The sequence below is a fragment of the Myotis brandtii genome, unplaced genomic scaffold (assembly GCF_000412655.1).
Source record: "Myotis brandtii unplaced genomic scaffold, ASM41265v1 scaffold433, whole genome shotgun sequence".
Classification (NCBI taxonomy): domain Eukaryota; kingdom Metazoa; phylum Chordata; class Mammalia; order Chiroptera; family Vespertilionidae; genus Myotis; species Myotis brandtii.
This window is the reverse complement of record NW_005366559.1, coordinates 997,371-1,013,603: the sequence shown is the minus strand read 5'-3', so window position 1 is coordinate 1,013,603 and position 16,233 is coordinate 997,371. Positions and strand designations below refer to the sequence as shown.

The 16,233-nt window shown below is 53.0% G+C and overlaps 1 protein-coding gene across 1 annotated transcript in view; it reads left to right on the top strand.

The window, feature by feature from the left end:
* The window catches only part of LAMA3 (laminin, alpha 3), a 49,200-nt gene that overhangs the window by 6,706 nt on the left and 26,261 nt on the right, over window positions 1-16,233 (top strand). The window contains exons 4-18 of the mRNA XM_005874312.2: window positions 1,318-1,398; window positions 3,130-3,233; window positions 4,450-4,500; window positions 5,498-5,649; window positions 7,344-7,454; window positions 7,570-7,681; window positions 8,111-8,278; window positions 9,232-9,428; window positions 10,785-10,901; window positions 11,519-11,673; window positions 11,948-12,089; window positions 12,688-12,790; window positions 14,834-14,950; window positions 15,035-15,214; window positions 15,692-15,834. Of these exons, the coding sequence (XP_005874374.1) occupies window positions 1,318-1,398; window positions 3,130-3,233; window positions 4,450-4,500; window positions 5,498-5,649; window positions 7,344-7,454; window positions 7,570-7,681; window positions 8,111-8,278; window positions 9,232-9,428; window positions 10,785-10,901; window positions 11,519-11,673; window positions 11,948-12,089; window positions 12,688-12,790; window positions 14,834-14,950; window positions 15,035-15,214; window positions 15,692-15,834 (1,933 nt within the window). The remainder of the gene's footprint in view (window positions 1-1,317; window positions 1,399-3,129; window positions 3,234-4,449; window positions 4,501-5,497; window positions 5,650-7,343; window positions 7,455-7,569; window positions 7,682-8,110; window positions 8,279-9,231; window positions 9,429-10,784; window positions 10,902-11,518; window positions 11,674-11,947; window positions 12,090-12,687; window positions 12,791-14,833; window positions 14,951-15,034; window positions 15,215-15,691; window positions 15,835-16,233) is intronic.

Here is a 16,233-nt window from a genome sequence, read left to right as displayed (position 1 = left end):
TGCTCAGCCAGCCTGCCTGGTCCTGCCGCTGAGCAGCCCGGATCGGAGATCCGTCCCGCTCCGCCCAGACTTGTTGGAGCAGAGGCTGGAGTGGGTGGAGGCGGCGGGTTCCCACGCGATGGAGGAAGCTTTCATCTTCCGTGAGTGCATCAGCCGACGGCCCAGCCGTATCCAGTCTCCTCCAGCAAGATGGGTGCCGCTGGCGGGTTTCCGACTGTCCCTTAGAGCTGTGGCTTTCACTGCCGGCCGAGAGAAGCTCCCAAATAAGATTTTTATTATTATTGCTAGAGGCCCAGTGCACAAAATCGTGCAAGGGACTCGGCCCTCGCAGCCAAAGCTTCATCCGGAAGGTCATCTGGAAGGACGTCCAGAAGGTCGTTCGGCTATCCGGTCTAATTAGCATATTACTCTTTTATTATTATAGATAATTATTATTATTTTTTTTTTTACCAGCAAATGGTAAATGGAGTCATTTCCCTCAGATTTACACAGCGGAATGTTCAAAGCACAGAGATAGACATTTCTCAAGGGGTTTTTTTCACGATCTTTTCTCTTATTATTATTTTTTTTCTTTAAGCTTTTCAGCTCAGCTGGCGTGGCTCAGTGGTTGAGCATTGACCTATGAACCAGAAGGTCATGGTTCAATTCCCGGTCAGGGCAAAGGCCAGGGTGGGGGGCATGCAGGAGGCAGCTGATCAGTGATTCTCTCTCATCATTGATGTTTCTCTCTCTCCCTCTCCTTTCCTCTCAGAAATCAATAAAATATGTACATATTTTTAAAAGCTTCTCAAATGTACGCCAGTTGAGAACTAAAAGAAGGGAAATGAGAATCCCACAACGTGACTTGGGAAACAGCCCAAAGGGGCCCCACGCTCCTGCCTCAGTGCCCTGGGCTCCGGCCCGGCCCCTCCACCGCTTTCTCCCAGAGGCCATGTGCTGATGTAAAAGAACTAGAATAAACACGGAGAACATTTTCCTAAAGAACTAGCTGCCCAGGCTTGTTTGATGCCTTCCTTGTTATTTCTGGGAAAATGCTGTTGTCATCGTCTCGTCCCAGTGAGCTGCTTTGCTCGTCTTAGGGGAAGGAATTCAGGCCAAAAACAGAACAGAACAAACACCTTTGGTCCCTGTTCACCAAAATGTGCCCGACGGCGGCTGAACGAATCCCTCATTGTCTCTGCACGTCTCCGTGGGAGACACGTTCTTCAGCAAAGCAGCAGCCCCTTGGTCCCTGTCGCTGCCTCCTTGTGGCCAAAAGTAATGAGCCCGAGGCCCATCGATGCCACTCTCACCGGCCTTTGTTCTGTCTCCTTCAAGCTTCGCCACGAGCTGCGTTGTGACGGGGAGCAGCGTGCAGTGTTCCTGCAAACCTGGCTACACGGGAGCGCAGTGCGAAAGGTGGGTTCTGCCTCTGCCCCCCCACCCCGCCCCCAGCCAGCCTGCAGGTGGGGTGGGCCCTGCAGGTGAGGGGGCTCTGCAGGGGGCTCTGCAGGTGGGGGGAGCCCTACAAGTGGGGGAGCCCTGCAGGTGGGGGGGCTCTGCAGGTGGGGGAGCTCTGCAGGTGAGGGGGCTCTGCAGGTGGGGGGAGCCCTGCAGGTGGGGGATGGCTCTGCAGGTGGGAGAGGGCCCTGCAGGTGGGGGGAGCCCTGCAGGTGAGGGGGCTCTGCAGGTGGGGGAGCTCTGCAGGTGAGGGGGCTCTGCAGGTGGGGGGAGCCCTGCAGGTGGGGGAGCCCTGCAGAGGGGAGAGGGCCTTGCAGGTGAGGGGGCCCTGCAGGTGGGGGAGCCCTGCAGGTGAGGGGGCTCTGCAGGGGGGTTCCTGCAGGGGGGCCGCTGCAGGCACCTGGCTGTGGGCAGGGCTCAGAGCTGGGGTGGGGCTGTGGTTTCCCTGAGGCTGGAAAAAGGTCTTGGGAAAAATGCAAGACGCTCACTTAACAAATCATTAACTTCTTCCCCTTTCCTGTGTGTACACTGTTCAGAAACTTGAGAATAAGGTCCAATAGGCCATAGTCCTATGTGCTCCCCAACATGCACCCCTACACACTCCTACCCCGTGCACACCCCTATATACTCCTTCCCTTCATATTCCCATATACCTCTTCCCCTCCACATCCCTGCATCCTCCTCCCATACATATCCCTACATCCCCCACCTCCATCTAAGTTCATCCCTACATCCTCTGCCCCTACATATGCACACCCCTACCCCACACACATCCCTACTCGCCTGTACACACACACATACTCCAACATGCAAACACATCCCCACAGCCCTAGACACTCCTACACACACACGCACACGCACACGCACACACACCTCTACATCCCCACGCAGTACTTTAGGGTTAGCGACACGCCGGCACAGCCGAGCACTGTGAGGGCAGCGGAAGGCCCTTGTAAGCTGGCTGGGAAGGTAGCGCACACGTATTTGGAAAAGAAACCGTGTAACAGCCGCATCATACGGACACCGTGCTTTTAAATTTAAAATGACTTTATCTTAAAATCAATACATATTTATTATAAAGGTGATGTCATGCAGGTGAGCAGGGAACCGAGGAGGCCCACCACACTCTCTCTGGCCTCTGTCCACACCTGGCCGAGGCCTGACAGTCCCACTCACGTCTGTCCTCCCTTAGAAAACCACGGAGAAAGGCTGCTGTCTGTGCCCACAGCCTTTCTGCAGGCGCAGGCTGTCTTGACAGCAACTGTAGCCCCTCTCTTTCCTTCTGCTTTGGCTTGTTTTCTCACCTAACGGTATGTTAGCAGCACCTTCCCACGTCAGCGCGTGCCCGCTGGTGATCCCTCCCCGGTCAGCGCGTGCCCGCTGGTGATCCCTCCCAGGCCAGCGCGTGTTCATGATAATAGCGTGTCTGGCTCCTTGTGCGTGTTGCTCACCTGCCGTCCGGCGATAGGGGTCCCTGAGGGCTCGCCCTCCTGGGGGCCCAGGAGGAAGGCAGCGTCTCTGCCTGCACCCCACTCTCACATTCTCATTCAAGCCATAGACACACATTCCTGAAAACCCACTGAGCCGTCCTCTGATGGGGTGCCACAGCCCAGGCGGGGCTGGAGCAGGAAGTGGGAGAGAGCAATGCTGAGCTCTTTGCGTGTTCCTCCTCTTCTGTACTTGGCACAGGTGTGCGCCAGGATACTTCGGGAATCCCCAGAAGTTGGGAGGTAGCTGCCAGCCTTGCAGCTGTGATAACGGCCATCTGGGCAGCTGTGACCCCCTGACCGGAGGTAAGATCCACCGGTACCCCTGTTACCTGCCTGTATCAGGCCGGTGCAGAGGAGCGGCGAGGAGCCCCAGTCAGCGCTGTCAGGAAGCCTAGTGCCCCAGCTAACAAACGGCCCTTTATTTCGACACCCGGTGGAATGCCCAGGCGGCATTTTCCGCTGGTGGGTAACTTATTTCGAGTAGGTTGCTGTAAGTAAATGGTTTTTATTTTATTTTATTTTTTTTTTTTAATATATGGTGCTGTAATCAATTATCCGACACGCAGAATGTCTCGTTGAGCACTGTTGCACTGTATATCTTTTTCTTCTAACCCTCCCACTCCTGTCTCCTAACGAACATGGCGATCAAGTGCGTTCGTTTGCCGAATGCACCCAAACGCACGGGAAGCTTACCCGAGGCACATGTTGACAATAACGAGGCTGTTTCCAGAATTGGGCATTTTGTCACTCGAGTAAAAATAAAATGTCGCCCTAACTGGTTTGGCTCACTGGATAGAGCGTTGGCCTGCGGACTGAAGGGTCCCAGGTTTGATTCCAGTCAAGGGCATGCACCTTGGTTGCAGGCACAAGTAAATGGTTTTTAAATGCAGCTTTTAAAAAATGTATTGCTTTCAGAGAGAGAGGAAGAGAGAGAAATACCCATTTGTTTATCCACTTATTAAACATTCACTGGTTACTTCTTGTATATATCCTAACCAGGGTTCGAAAAAAGTAAATTGTTTTCAACTCATTTTTTAAATTTTTGTTTTACTTTATTTTCCCCTCTATGCCCTCTTCCACCTCCACCCATCCCCCCTATCCTCTGCAATCCCGCACTTGTCCATGTCCATGAGTTGCAGCCAACGTAACCTCAGTTCTGATGGCTTTGCTGGGACCTCTGTTTCATGGGGTTGGCAGGAATGTCTGCAGGGGTACAGGAGGCTGTCCCATGAAGAGGGACGCCACACTAACGATGAGGAGTTTAATTTATAAGAATAGATGCTGATTCATAGAGAAGAAACTGAGTATAAAACCAGAGGCCAAAGAGAAGCTCCTACCGCAAGGTGGCGGGAGACGAGAAAGCTCCCCACGCGGCGGCGGGGGTGGGAGGGAGCGGGCAGAGCCGTGACGGCAGGTAGTGTGGAGGCTGAAACCTTGCAAACCAGCTCTTCTGAAAGCCGTCAGGAAGCAGGTGACGATGCGCATGTGACCCTGTCTCCTTTGGCCATCCTCCCCTCAGACTGCCTCAGCCAAGAGCCCAGTGACGGCGGCCCTGGCGAGGACTGTGACGGTGAGTGCAGACAGCGCCCCTCCCTCCCGCTGTGCGTTCCTTCCTGAGAGACCTGAGCCCCCGTCGGGACCACGCAGTGTCCAGTCCGGGGAAGCAACAGGAGGAGGGGGCAGGAGGGCTGTTTAAGGTCAAATCCAGCCTCTGTCCGCAGCGGTATGACCTTGGGCAGGTGACCCAACTTCTCCAAGTCATCGTTTGCAAAATGGACATGATAACTAGGTCAACCTCACTAGGGTTGTGGGAGAAATTCTTCTAAATCTCTTATCACAAGCCTGGTAAATAGCAATAAATAACGAAATATTGTTCCCTCATATAAAATAAGCAACAATTCACACAGACTCACCATTTTTTCTTTCTTTCCAGTTTTATTGAGATATAATTAACACAACATTGTATTCATTTAAGGCAGTGGTCGGCAAACTTCGGCTCTCGAGCCACATGCGCTTCTTTGGCCCCTTGAGTGTGGCCACGAAGTTTCAATCGCGCTGTACATGCGCACCCGCACGTGGTATTTTGTGGAAGAGCCACACTCAAGGGGCCGCAGTATGCCGACCACTGGTTTAAGGTGTACAACACAATGATTTGGTGTATACACACACACACACAGTAAAATTATCACAAGAAGTTTAGTTAACATCCATCATCTTACATAGAAATTTGTTTTCCTGTGATGAAAACTTCTACTCTTTTAGCAACTTTCAACTATGCGAGAGTATCGTTAACTCTAGTCGCCACGCTACACCTTACATCCCCAGGACTCCCGTATCTTATAACTGGGCGTTTGTACCGTTCCCACCTCCCCCCACCCCACTTCTTTCTAAGACGCAGCCTGCCTAGAGGCCTCCCCTTTCAGAGTCTGCGTCCCCCCAAGAGGTCTAGGGCTGTGATGTTTGCCTGTTGGTCCAGGGCCTGTTAACTGGCCTGTGGAGCCCTCGGGCCTGTTTGCACGCCTGTGGCCCAGCCTGCAGAGCACGTGCCTTTGGTTGTGGCCCCACAGACTGCGACAGCTGCGTCGTGACCCTCCTGAACGACCTCGCCGCCCTGGAGGACGAGCTCCGCCTCGTCAAGTCGCAGCTGCAGGGGCTGAGCGCCAGTGCGGGCACGCGGCAGCAGATGGGGCTCCTGGAGACCCAGACCGAGGACCTGCGGGTGAGCAGCCTGGGGCCCGGCAGACGCTGGGGGTGAGACCCGGGGGAGTAGATGCTCCTGAGTGACGGTCCTCAAGCAGGAAGGAGGTCGGCTCCCCTCCTGCCTCTGCCCCCATGGAGGTCGGGCTCTCATTGAGGTGCAGTTGCCTGCAGTGTGGTCGTGGCTTCATGGGGGTGACACAGCGATCGCCACGGCAGGTCTGGTCGCCTGTCACCACAGAGCGGGGACAGCGTGTTGACCGTTTTCTCCGTGCTGCCTGTTACTTCCGGGACCTATTTATTCTATAAATGGAAGTTGTTGTGTGTTTTCTAAAATATATATTTTTATTGATTTCAGAGAGGAAGGGAGAGGGGGAGAGAGAGAAACATCAGTGAGGAGAGAGAACCATGGATCGGTTGCCTCCTGCACGCCCCACTCTGGGGATCGAGCCCACAACCCAGGCCTGTGCCCTGACCAGGAATCAAACCGTGACCTCCGGGTTCATAGGTTGACGCTCAGCCACTAAGCCACGCCGGCCAGGCAATATAAATGAAAGTTTTTAACCTTTACTCCCCTTCACCTTTTCTGTCCCCCCTCCCCCCCATCACCCCCTCTGGCAATCATCTCTCTGTTCTCTGTATCCACGAACCCCTTTCTGTTTTGTTTTATTTGTTCATTTGTTTTGTGTTTTAGGTTCCACATATAAGTGGAGCCATACAGTATTTGCCTTCTCTTTCTGACTTGTTTCACGTAGACTAACACATTGTTACTGATGGAACATATTAGTAAACACACAAAAGTAGCACTTCCCAGTGGACATGCCTGACTTCCTGAATGTGTCTGGGCTATTTTTCTCATACAGTCTTTTGCATTGAGAAGACTCAAAAACAGATTTGTGTAAAATTGTTGTTAATTCTTCTTTAAATGTTTGATGACGTTTCCAGGGAAGCCTGTGGGCTCTGCAGCCCTGGCATGGACCAGCCGCCCACCTTCCCTGCTTCCTTTGCCTCATTTGTAAGACGAGGCGTCCGTCTCTCAGCCTGGGTTCCCCTGTTGCCCCACCAGCTTTGCCTCTCAGGGTCCCTTCAATAAAGTAGCCACGGGCCCGGCTCTCATGTTATAAGGTAACAATAGGTTACAAGCAGCTGAATGTATTATAGAATCTGGAAACTAATACATCAGGTAAGTGGTGTCACTCTCATTTCTATAGGTTATTCATTCAAGCAAAGTATCTCTTATCCTTTCACTTTTTAAACGTTGCCATTTTTATTGTAGAGCTGTGTCACCATTTATATCAGAAAGTAGGTTCTTGCCCAGCCGGCGTGGCTCAGGGGTTGAGCGTCAACCTATGAACCAGGAGGTCAGGGTTCGACTCCCGATCAGGGCACAGGCCTGGATTGTGGGCTTGATCCCCATTGTGGGACGTGCAGGAGGCAGCTGATGGACGGTGTTTCTCTCAGTTATTCTCTCTCATCATTGATGTTTCTCTCTCTCTCTCTCCCTCTCCCCCCTCTTCCTCTCTGAAATCAATAAAAAAATTTAAAAAAGAAAGTAGGTTCTTCATGCAGCCTATTTCAAAGAACCATGTTTCTTCCTGCGGAACCAGCGTTGGTCTTGCTAATGAGCCTTTCATGTCATCACCAGGTTTACCAAGTTGATAGGACTTAACCCAAATTTCTGCTGAAAGTAAGATCCACTCTGTGATTGACTTTCAGAACCAGCTGCTCAACTACCGCTCCGCCGTTTCACACCAAGGCTCAAAGGTGGATGGCTTGGAACAGGAACTCAGTCATCTGAATCGTGAATTTGACACTTTGCAAGAAAAGGTAATGTGTTAGGTCAATAACATTACCTTTTCGTTTGTACTTTCAAAATATTGTTAATTCACCCCCCGCCCCATTAACGTAGTTTGTTTGCTCATCCATTTATTTTTTCATGTAGGTTCAAATAAACTCCAGAAAAGCACAAACGTTATATAACAACCTTGATCGGACAGCCCAAAGCGCCAAAGAGCTGGACACAAAGATTAAAAATGTCGTCCGCAATGTGCACGGTAAGCAGTGACTCAGTCCGATGATCCGTTAACTGTTTTATGTTACTTAACCTGTGTCTGCACTCGGAAAGGTTTTCCTTTAAGTTCAACATCATGAGGAAGATCCTATATCCTATAGTGGTAATAAAACAACTAATACTGCCGAGCCTGTGGCTCAGGGCTGAGCGTCCGACCTAGGAACCAGGAGGTCATGGTTCAATCCCCGGTCTGGGCACGTACCCGAGTTGTGGGCTTGATCCTCAGTTGGGGGCGTGCAGGAGCAGCTGGTGGATGGTGTTTCTCTCTCTCTATCCCTCTCACTTCCCTTCTCTCTAAAAATCAGTTAAAAATGTTTAAAAATCTAATATGAACCCTAAAAAATACCTACCTATTGTACATCGTCTGCTGGAGCCCGGAACGCCCAGTCTAACCCTCCTTGCTGTTCTCCAGTCCTGCTGAGGCAGGTCTCGGGGGCAGACCCAGGAGGACACACCCTGCCCCCCGGCGAGATCCCCAGGAAGCTGGCCGACGCCCAGCGCATGCTGAAGGAGCTGAGGGGCCGCGACTTTGCAAGGAACCTGAGAGACGCAGAGGCTGAGAAAAGAGAGGCGCAGCTGCGTAAGGGCGTTCCCCACTCTTACACCCGCCCATTCTGATCCGTTTGAAATCCCAGGTGCCAAGTGCAAGACCGAGTCCCCAGAACCAAGTGGAGGGGTCCAGCTTCCGTGTCTGTCACGTTGGAGAGGCCTGGGGTGAAAGGGCAGCCGTCCACACCCCTGAGAGGATGTGGAAGGTGACATCTCACCATCAGGCAGAAGGGGGTCTCCTCCTAAGATCGTAGACGCAGACACCCTGCTCCATTTTACTGCATGTCCGTCCTTCTCCCCTCCAGCTCCTCCCAACTTTCTCGTTGTATCATTTTTGAAAGGTTACCCCACCCCCATCAGGGTTTGAATTACTAACGGATATTACCATTATTATTTGCAAAAACAAAAAATGGACAGAGTAGACGTGAACGGAATATACCTAAAGTTTTAATTTAATTAGGGGAAATGCCTCGTTAGCTGAAAACTGAGAAATATTAGTGTGGAGCATATTTTTTCAAATGCCGTTCATCATTCTCTAGGAAAATAAAGTTATCCCTGGCTCATTGATCACCGACACAGGCAGTAGCAGCTTTCTTTCAGCGTCTGTGCTGTTTAAATGTTAAAATTAGCCTGGCCTTGACCTGCAAGGAGCCGGCACGGAGGGAGGAGGGGCACGTGCTGAGGACTCTGCAGACCTCGTCTGGTCCCGCGTGGCCGCCGTGCACTCCTGGGTCATCGCCTTGTTTCCCAGTCTCCGTGTCCTTATGGGAAACGTGAGGATGAGTCACTCCTGTTCTCACGTGATGAGCACAAACGTTAGTGAGGCAACGGGTACGACGACAGAGCAGGTGCTGCCTGCATGTCAGTTCCTTTCCCGTCCCCTCGCAGATTCGAGGAGGGTCATGACATGTTTAGAAGCTCAGTTCTCCTCTGCAGCCTCTGTAACGTAGCGGCCGTGCGCATCTCCTGTTGTGTGTGTTTCAGTGCTGCACCGGGTCAGGAGCTGGCTGGACACCCGCCCGGGGGAGCACAGTGGGCTTGCTCAGAGCATCCGGGACTCCTTAAATGACTACGAGGCCAGACTCTCGGGCCTCCGGGCTGCACTGCAGGAGGCAGCCGCCCAGGCCAGGAAGGCCACTGGCCTCAACCAGGACAGTGAGCGGGCTTTGGAGTCCATCCAGGTGAGTCCCAACGGCATCTGCCCACGGTCACTAGGACAGAAGAAGGGTGACGGCTCTCTTGTGGATTAAATGGCATAGCCAGGACTGTCTGTGCATCTAGTCTGTATGCACCTCTCTGCGTGGGGAACCCTCTAATCAAGCAGGAACGAGGCATTAAGGCATCAAGTGCAAAAGTCCTCAGTTGCCAGAAAAGATTCTGAACTTAAACCACAGAGAAAGGAGAGCACCCCCCACCCCACCCGGCTGCCAGAGTCCTAAAGGAATAATGTTACCGAGTAGATGAGAAACTAAACTCATACTGTTATTCATTCAAAGTATATAGTATGTTTATTTAAATATATTTTTATTGATTTCAGAGAGGAAGGGAGGAGAGAGTGAGAACATCAATGATGAGAGAGAACCATTGATCAACTGCCTCCTGCACGCCCCACACTGTGCCCTGACCAGGAATCAAACTGTGACCTCCTGGTTCCGAGAGTGACGTGCAACCCCTGAGCCACGCCGGCCGGGCGTACATAATATGTTTTAAGTAACTTCTGTCAGATGCGTGAACATCATGGTCACAATCACCAGCAGGGGCATGTTAAACCATGACCTGCTTTTCTGGAAGTAAATGGAACACAGGCCTCATCTGGAGCTGATCGGGCAGGACTGTGGGCCCGCGATGCTGTCGAGCGCGTTCCCAGTGGTGAGCATTGTGTGCAAAACCAGCAACAGGAGCGTGAGAGGTTAGGAAAGGACAGGAAGACCTGAGTGGAACAGCATAGGACTGATTCCAAAAAGAACTTGGTTCCCGGCTGGCGTGGCTCAGTGGTTGAGGGTTGACCTATGAACCAGGAGGTCACCGTTCGATTCTGGTTGGGGCACATGCCCTGGTTGCGGGCTCGATCCCCAGTGTGGGGCGTGCAGGAGACAGCTGATCAATGATTCACTCCCATCATTGATGTTTCTCTCTCTCCCTTCCTCTCTGACATCAAATATATAACAAGTCCTACAAAGAACTGGTGAATTATATATAGCATTCAAATTCTCTGCCAGCTATTGTGCATACATAGGAGTGAGGAACACATGCCTGTAACTTTGAAAATCCCTCATTCTTCTCCACACTCGGAGCTTAGTTCCCTGTCCTCCAGGCCTGAGAGGCCCCCGATAGAAACCCCGGTCAGAATGGTAACTGCTGTTTCTCTGGCCTGAGGGAACCAGGACGGCGCCGCCGCAGGGAGAACAGTGTCCCTCCCTCTTAGTCCCAGAACGCATTCTGACTGAGATTGCTCCTGTGCTGGTCTCCATGAGCAGGCCTGCGCCTGCTGACGACATAGTCTGCGCTCCCGCCAATACTCTCTTCATTCTCCCCAGAGACAAGTGAGAGAAATGAACTCCCTGCAGAGCGAGTTCACCAAGTCGCTGGCCGCGGCCGACGCCTCCTTACTGCAGACCAACATCCTGCTGCAGCTGATGGAGAAGAGCCAGGAGGTGAGGCAGTGCTCCTTCTCTAGAAAAATCGGAAACCACCGAAGCCACAGGGCAGGGAAGCGCCGGGCAGGCCGGCCTGGTTCTCTCCAGGACGTGGCATCAGTGGGGAGGAGATAGGCCACCATGCCAGGAGGGTGCCCCGGGCGGAGGGGTGGATGGCATGTTCTCCTCGTCCGTTCGTATTGTCTGCCATGAGCAGATGCTGCTTGCATAATTTCGTCATTTTGAAACGGCACTTTCAAAATGCCAAGCCACCTTTGTTAGCAGAAAACACTAGGACTGATACAGATGGCATTTTGGAGATGTATCTTATGATCGCTATGTGCAAATGAGACAAAAAGTGTTTTCGTTTGGTACGACTTCACGCCCGTGGTAACAGCGCGGTTACAGAATTCACCAGCGGGGACGCCCCTCAAGGAAAATGCTCAAATGGTGATAAATGTTCGAATGGCGAGTGCGCGAGCACCACTAAGTACCCTAGGACGACTGGGGAGGGAAGGGGCTTAGAAAGCACGTTTCTTCCTGTGGCTTCGTGGGACGTGCCACTTAGGGCAGCGCTCAGGAAATGCACGCATGTTCTGTGCTAAATGGCTTGTCTGTGTTCACTCGGGAAACAGGACTATAAAAACCTCGCGGCCACAGTGAGCGAAGCGAGGCGGGAGCTCAGGGACAAAGCGGGCGCGCTCTCCGCATCAGCCGGCAACGCGGCGCTGGTGGCACGGGCGGAGGCACACGCGCAGGCCTTGCAGGAGCTGGCCAAGCAGCTGGAAGAGTGAGTGTGGGCCCCCCATGTGAGGACCTGCTGGGCTGGGGTGAAACCCCCTGGGCGGGCTGGGCCTCCAGAACAGGGTGGAGGGCAGGCCCAGGCCCAGGTCCAATCCCTCCTACAACAGGGGCTGGTTCCAGGTGAAGAGCGGGGGGGCGGGGGGGTAGAGGACAGGGGGGAGGTGTGAGAGCTGCAGGACCCAGGTCCCAGGTGTCCACTTAGCAGGTGCATGGGGGTCGGCACGGGCAGGGGGCGCTGCTGAGCACCGCACTCCCTCCAGGATTCAGCGGAACGCCAGCACCGATGAGCTGGTGCGCTGTGCAGTGGACGCGGCCACCGCCTACGAGAACATCCTCAACGCCATCAAGGCGGCCGAGGACGCGGCTGACAAGGCGTCCAGTGCCTCTGAGTCTGCACTCCAGGTGGGCACCTGCCTGCACGGGCACCTTCTCTAGGTGCCCTCTCCTCTGAGATGACGGCTTTCTATTTCCTTCTCTGTGCACCAAGGAATAGATAGATAGAGATGGAGATACAGATGAGGTGGAGATGGAGATAGAGATAAAGAGAGATAGAGATAGAGATGAGAGAGGTAGATATAGATGTAGATATAGATGTAGATATAGATCGACATATAATTATTACTTTAAATTATAACTTCCTAGTAGAACAAGCTGTTAAATACCAAAGAAGTAGGGACAGGCCTTATTAGAAGGTTGAAGGCTTTCATCTCCCAAAGACTGAAACCTAAAAGCAGCTCAGTCTGTCCTCAGTTACTGCGGAGGGAACTGTACCAGGGACAGTGAGCACAGGGGACAGGTGTGCTAGGTGTGCCATTAGCACGTCACCGAGATGGCCCGCTTCCCCACGCCACAGGGGTCCACCGAGACCCCTAACTCTCTCCCTTAAGGAACAGTCTTTTTAAACCTCCTCTTCACCATCAAGCCTCATTCTTTAAAGATGAAAGATGGGGGCTTCCTAAGCTGTGCCACCTGCTTCAGCTGACTCACGCTTGGCTTTCAGACCGTGATAAAGGAAGACCTTCCATCCAAAGCCAGGACCCTGAGCTCCGACAGCGACGCGCTGTTAACCAAAGCCCAGACGACACAGAGCAAGCTGCAGCAAGGTATTGGGGCGAGGGGGGTCAGGATACCGTCGGGGGCTGGATTATACTCCTCTGGGGGAGGGAGAGGCAGCCCGGAAAGGCCCCCTGAATCCCAGCGCCGGGGCAGGTGGGTGAACCAGGGTCTGTTTGTAGACTTGGTGTTCCTGCCCAGGATTCCAGCGTGAACTGACCTAACTAGAGCCTCATGACTGCAGGTGAACCTTGAGGGCGACCAGCCTGTTTAGGCCTGGCCTTTGGGGGCTACTGACGTTAACCTACTGTGGCCGTGGCACTGGGAACCCACATAGCGTAGAGGCGTGTGCAGAGCTGGTTTCTTCTTCTTTTCAATTTACCTTCACTGTGGAGAGTATTACAGATGCCCCCGCCCCCTAGGGACCCCCTCCCCCTCCCACGTGCTGGTTTCCTATTTAAGGTGAAGGTCATTCCAGGTCATTGAGGAGCTGCTTCAGAATTTAAGTCCTGACTCTTAGCAATTAAACGCATCAAAGCCACTGCCCCTGGGAAGCGTGAGAGTTTTCACTTAGATTTTATCATCGAAACATTTCCTTTTATTTAATGCGTCTCAAAGTCACCAAACTCCTGCGTTGTGAAAACGCTGTCTCGATTTCCTCTGGCCCCTGATGGTCACTCGTGGCCCAGCAGCCACCTGAAGGCCCAGGGCCTCCCTTTGCCCCTGAGTCCTTGCAGAGTTATGGTGGCTTCTGCCAGCAACTTTCTCTTTCTTTCATCTTTAAAAATTAAGTGCATGAAAAATAAAATACAAAAAATATGTATTGACATGTAATCATTTGCCTAGCAAATTTCAAGAATTAACATGTTTTTGTGTGACATCTGCTCCCTATGGAAGTGAGCTAAGAAGTGAGTCAGGGTTTAAACAGGCTTAGGCTGCTAAGCACGCTGTTCCTTTTTTTTGGTTTGTTTTCTACCAGCTTCATTAATTTACCCTTTTTCACCGTTTGACCCCTTCATCCGTTTCTCCCACCCCCACCCCCTCCTCTGGCAACCACCAGCCTACTCTCGTATCTCTGAGTTTGTTGTTGTTGTTTTAGCTTCAAGTGCAAGAGAGATGGTATGCTTTTTGTCTACAGTGCTGTTTAAACCAGCCCTAGAGCCATCACTTAAGCCGTCACCCACCATCAGTTTGATCTTAAAACATTCCCTGGTCATTTTCCCCGACCCCACATGGCAGTCTTACCCCCTAGGAGTGCCTGTGAGCGCTGTTCCCTTCACGGGATTCTCTAAATGTAGCTCATTTTCGGTTTGGAAATGAGCAGGAACAAGCAGTGCCCACGTGTGTGTTTGCTGGCACAAAGCTGGGGTGCAGCATGCCTTTCTCACTCTCTGAGCCGGAAGAGGCCTCCTGTCTGCATTCAGATGTTCATTCCCTCACAGTCATTCATTCATTCAGTACATACATACTAGTGTCCTGGCCGGTTTGGCTCAATGGATAGAGCGTCGGCCTGCAGGCTGAAGGGTTCTGGGTTCGAGTCCAGTCAAGGGCACATGCATGGGTTGGGGGCTCAATCCCCAGTGGGGGGCGTGCAGGAAGCAGCCGATCCATGATTCTCTCTCATCATGGATGTCTCTCTCTCTCTCTCTCTCTCTCTCTCTCTCCCTCTCTCCCTCCCTCAGCCTTCCTCTCTGAAATCAATAACAATATTTTTTAAGAAATAAAGTAAATATGCACGAGCATTCAGCCCCGACCCGTGTCAGACGCGGCACTTTGTGCTGGGACGGGGCCCCTCCTCCCGAAGCAGGGCCGTCTGTCCTGACAGCGCGGAGAGAAGCCCTCGGGGGTCCTAGCCTCTCCCTCTCTGCATGCGGATTCCCAGGAGCTGGACCGCGGCCTCGACCTGCTCCTACCTCTCTCACCAGAGGACCCCGGAGCCGGGGGTCTAGGCACAAGCGGTGGCATCTGTGGGGGACCCCTTACATGCAGGTCTGCTCCACGCTGTGCAGACCCCGGCTACCTCAGGGCCACTAACACCCTCAGGGATCAAACTTCACAGAGTAACTGCCTCTTCGTGCTCCATTTCGCTTTAGAAATCAGTCCGGCTCTGAACAACCTCCAGCAAACTTTGAAAATGATGACGGTTCAGAAAGGGACGATGCACGCCAATGTCACCACCTTCCGCGATGACCTTCGTGGGATGACGAGAGGTCCGCGTGCCCTGAGCCCCCGCCCCCTGCCCGGCCGCTCCTGCTGGGCGGCTCAGACACTCACCCTCCCTGTTTGTGCGTTAGATGGCATCGACAGCATGATCAGCAGCGCCAGGAGCATGGTCAGAAGTGCCAACGACGTCACAGACGCGGTCCTGGGGGGGCTGCACCCCATCCAGGAGGACGTGGGGAGGATTAAGGACGCCTACGGGAGCACCCGCAGCGAAGACTTCAACCAGGCACTCACCGACGCGGACAGCTCAGGTGCCGGGCGTTCGGGGCCAGGGAGGTGATCCATGGTCTCCCCGTCCTGTGCTCTGGTCACTTTAAGTTCCTCCCTGATCAAGTACGATCTTAGACATTAAAACATGAGAACACAGTTTCGAAAAACTAATTCAAAGAGTACAGGCAGGAGGTGCTCTGTTCGTTAGAAGGACCGGGCAGGACCCATTAACACTCTGCAGATTCCCCTTTTATAGAGGAGAGGGGGAGGTCCCTGAATCATGATTGAGCTTCAGGGTTAGAAAACCAAGATGTATTTTTCCTAAAGTGGTCGAGAGAGATGGTTTGACATGTGGCTGCAGAATAAAGTCCCTGGCGTGTTTAGAAAAGGTATGGGCGTCCTCCTGTTCGACATTGGAACCCAAACACACCCCTTGACCAGTGCTGTCACCAGGAGCATCTGTGTTTAACCTTCTCGGCTCACACTCATCAATGTCCGTTTCCTCATCTCACCGACAGTAAGGAAACTAACCAACAAGCTGCCTGATCTTCTGAGCAAGATTGAAAGCATCAACCAGCAGCTGTTGCCCCTGGGCAACATCTCCGACAACGTGGACCACATCCGGGAGCTAATCCAGCAGGCCAGGGATGCGGCGAACAAGGTGGGTGCATCCCGAGTGCCAGGCACCGGAGCTCCTGCTCGGAGAAGTCACCACGTTCACCGAGGGAGCGCGTTTTGTTCCCCGAGAGCCCGCTGTCTTTCTTGCCCTGATGGTCGGGTGTGTCGGGGACCAGACTGTCTCCTCTCCCCGAGTGTGTGCAGACAGAGGGCTGGGTAAACGCAAGCTCAGGGCCGGTTCTGTGGTCAGAATGTGCTGTGTGATGCTGCCCCGGCCCTGCTGCTGCTGTAACGGGAAAGCTGCAGAGTCACCTTGTTAGGAGGGAGGGACAGTTCCTGCAGCGCGGGCTTGTTCTGGACGTGGGGTGACAGCATTGTTCCGTCGTAGGAGCACAGATCCCTCAGCCTTTCTCCTGTTCACCCTTTTCCCCCATCGGCCCCT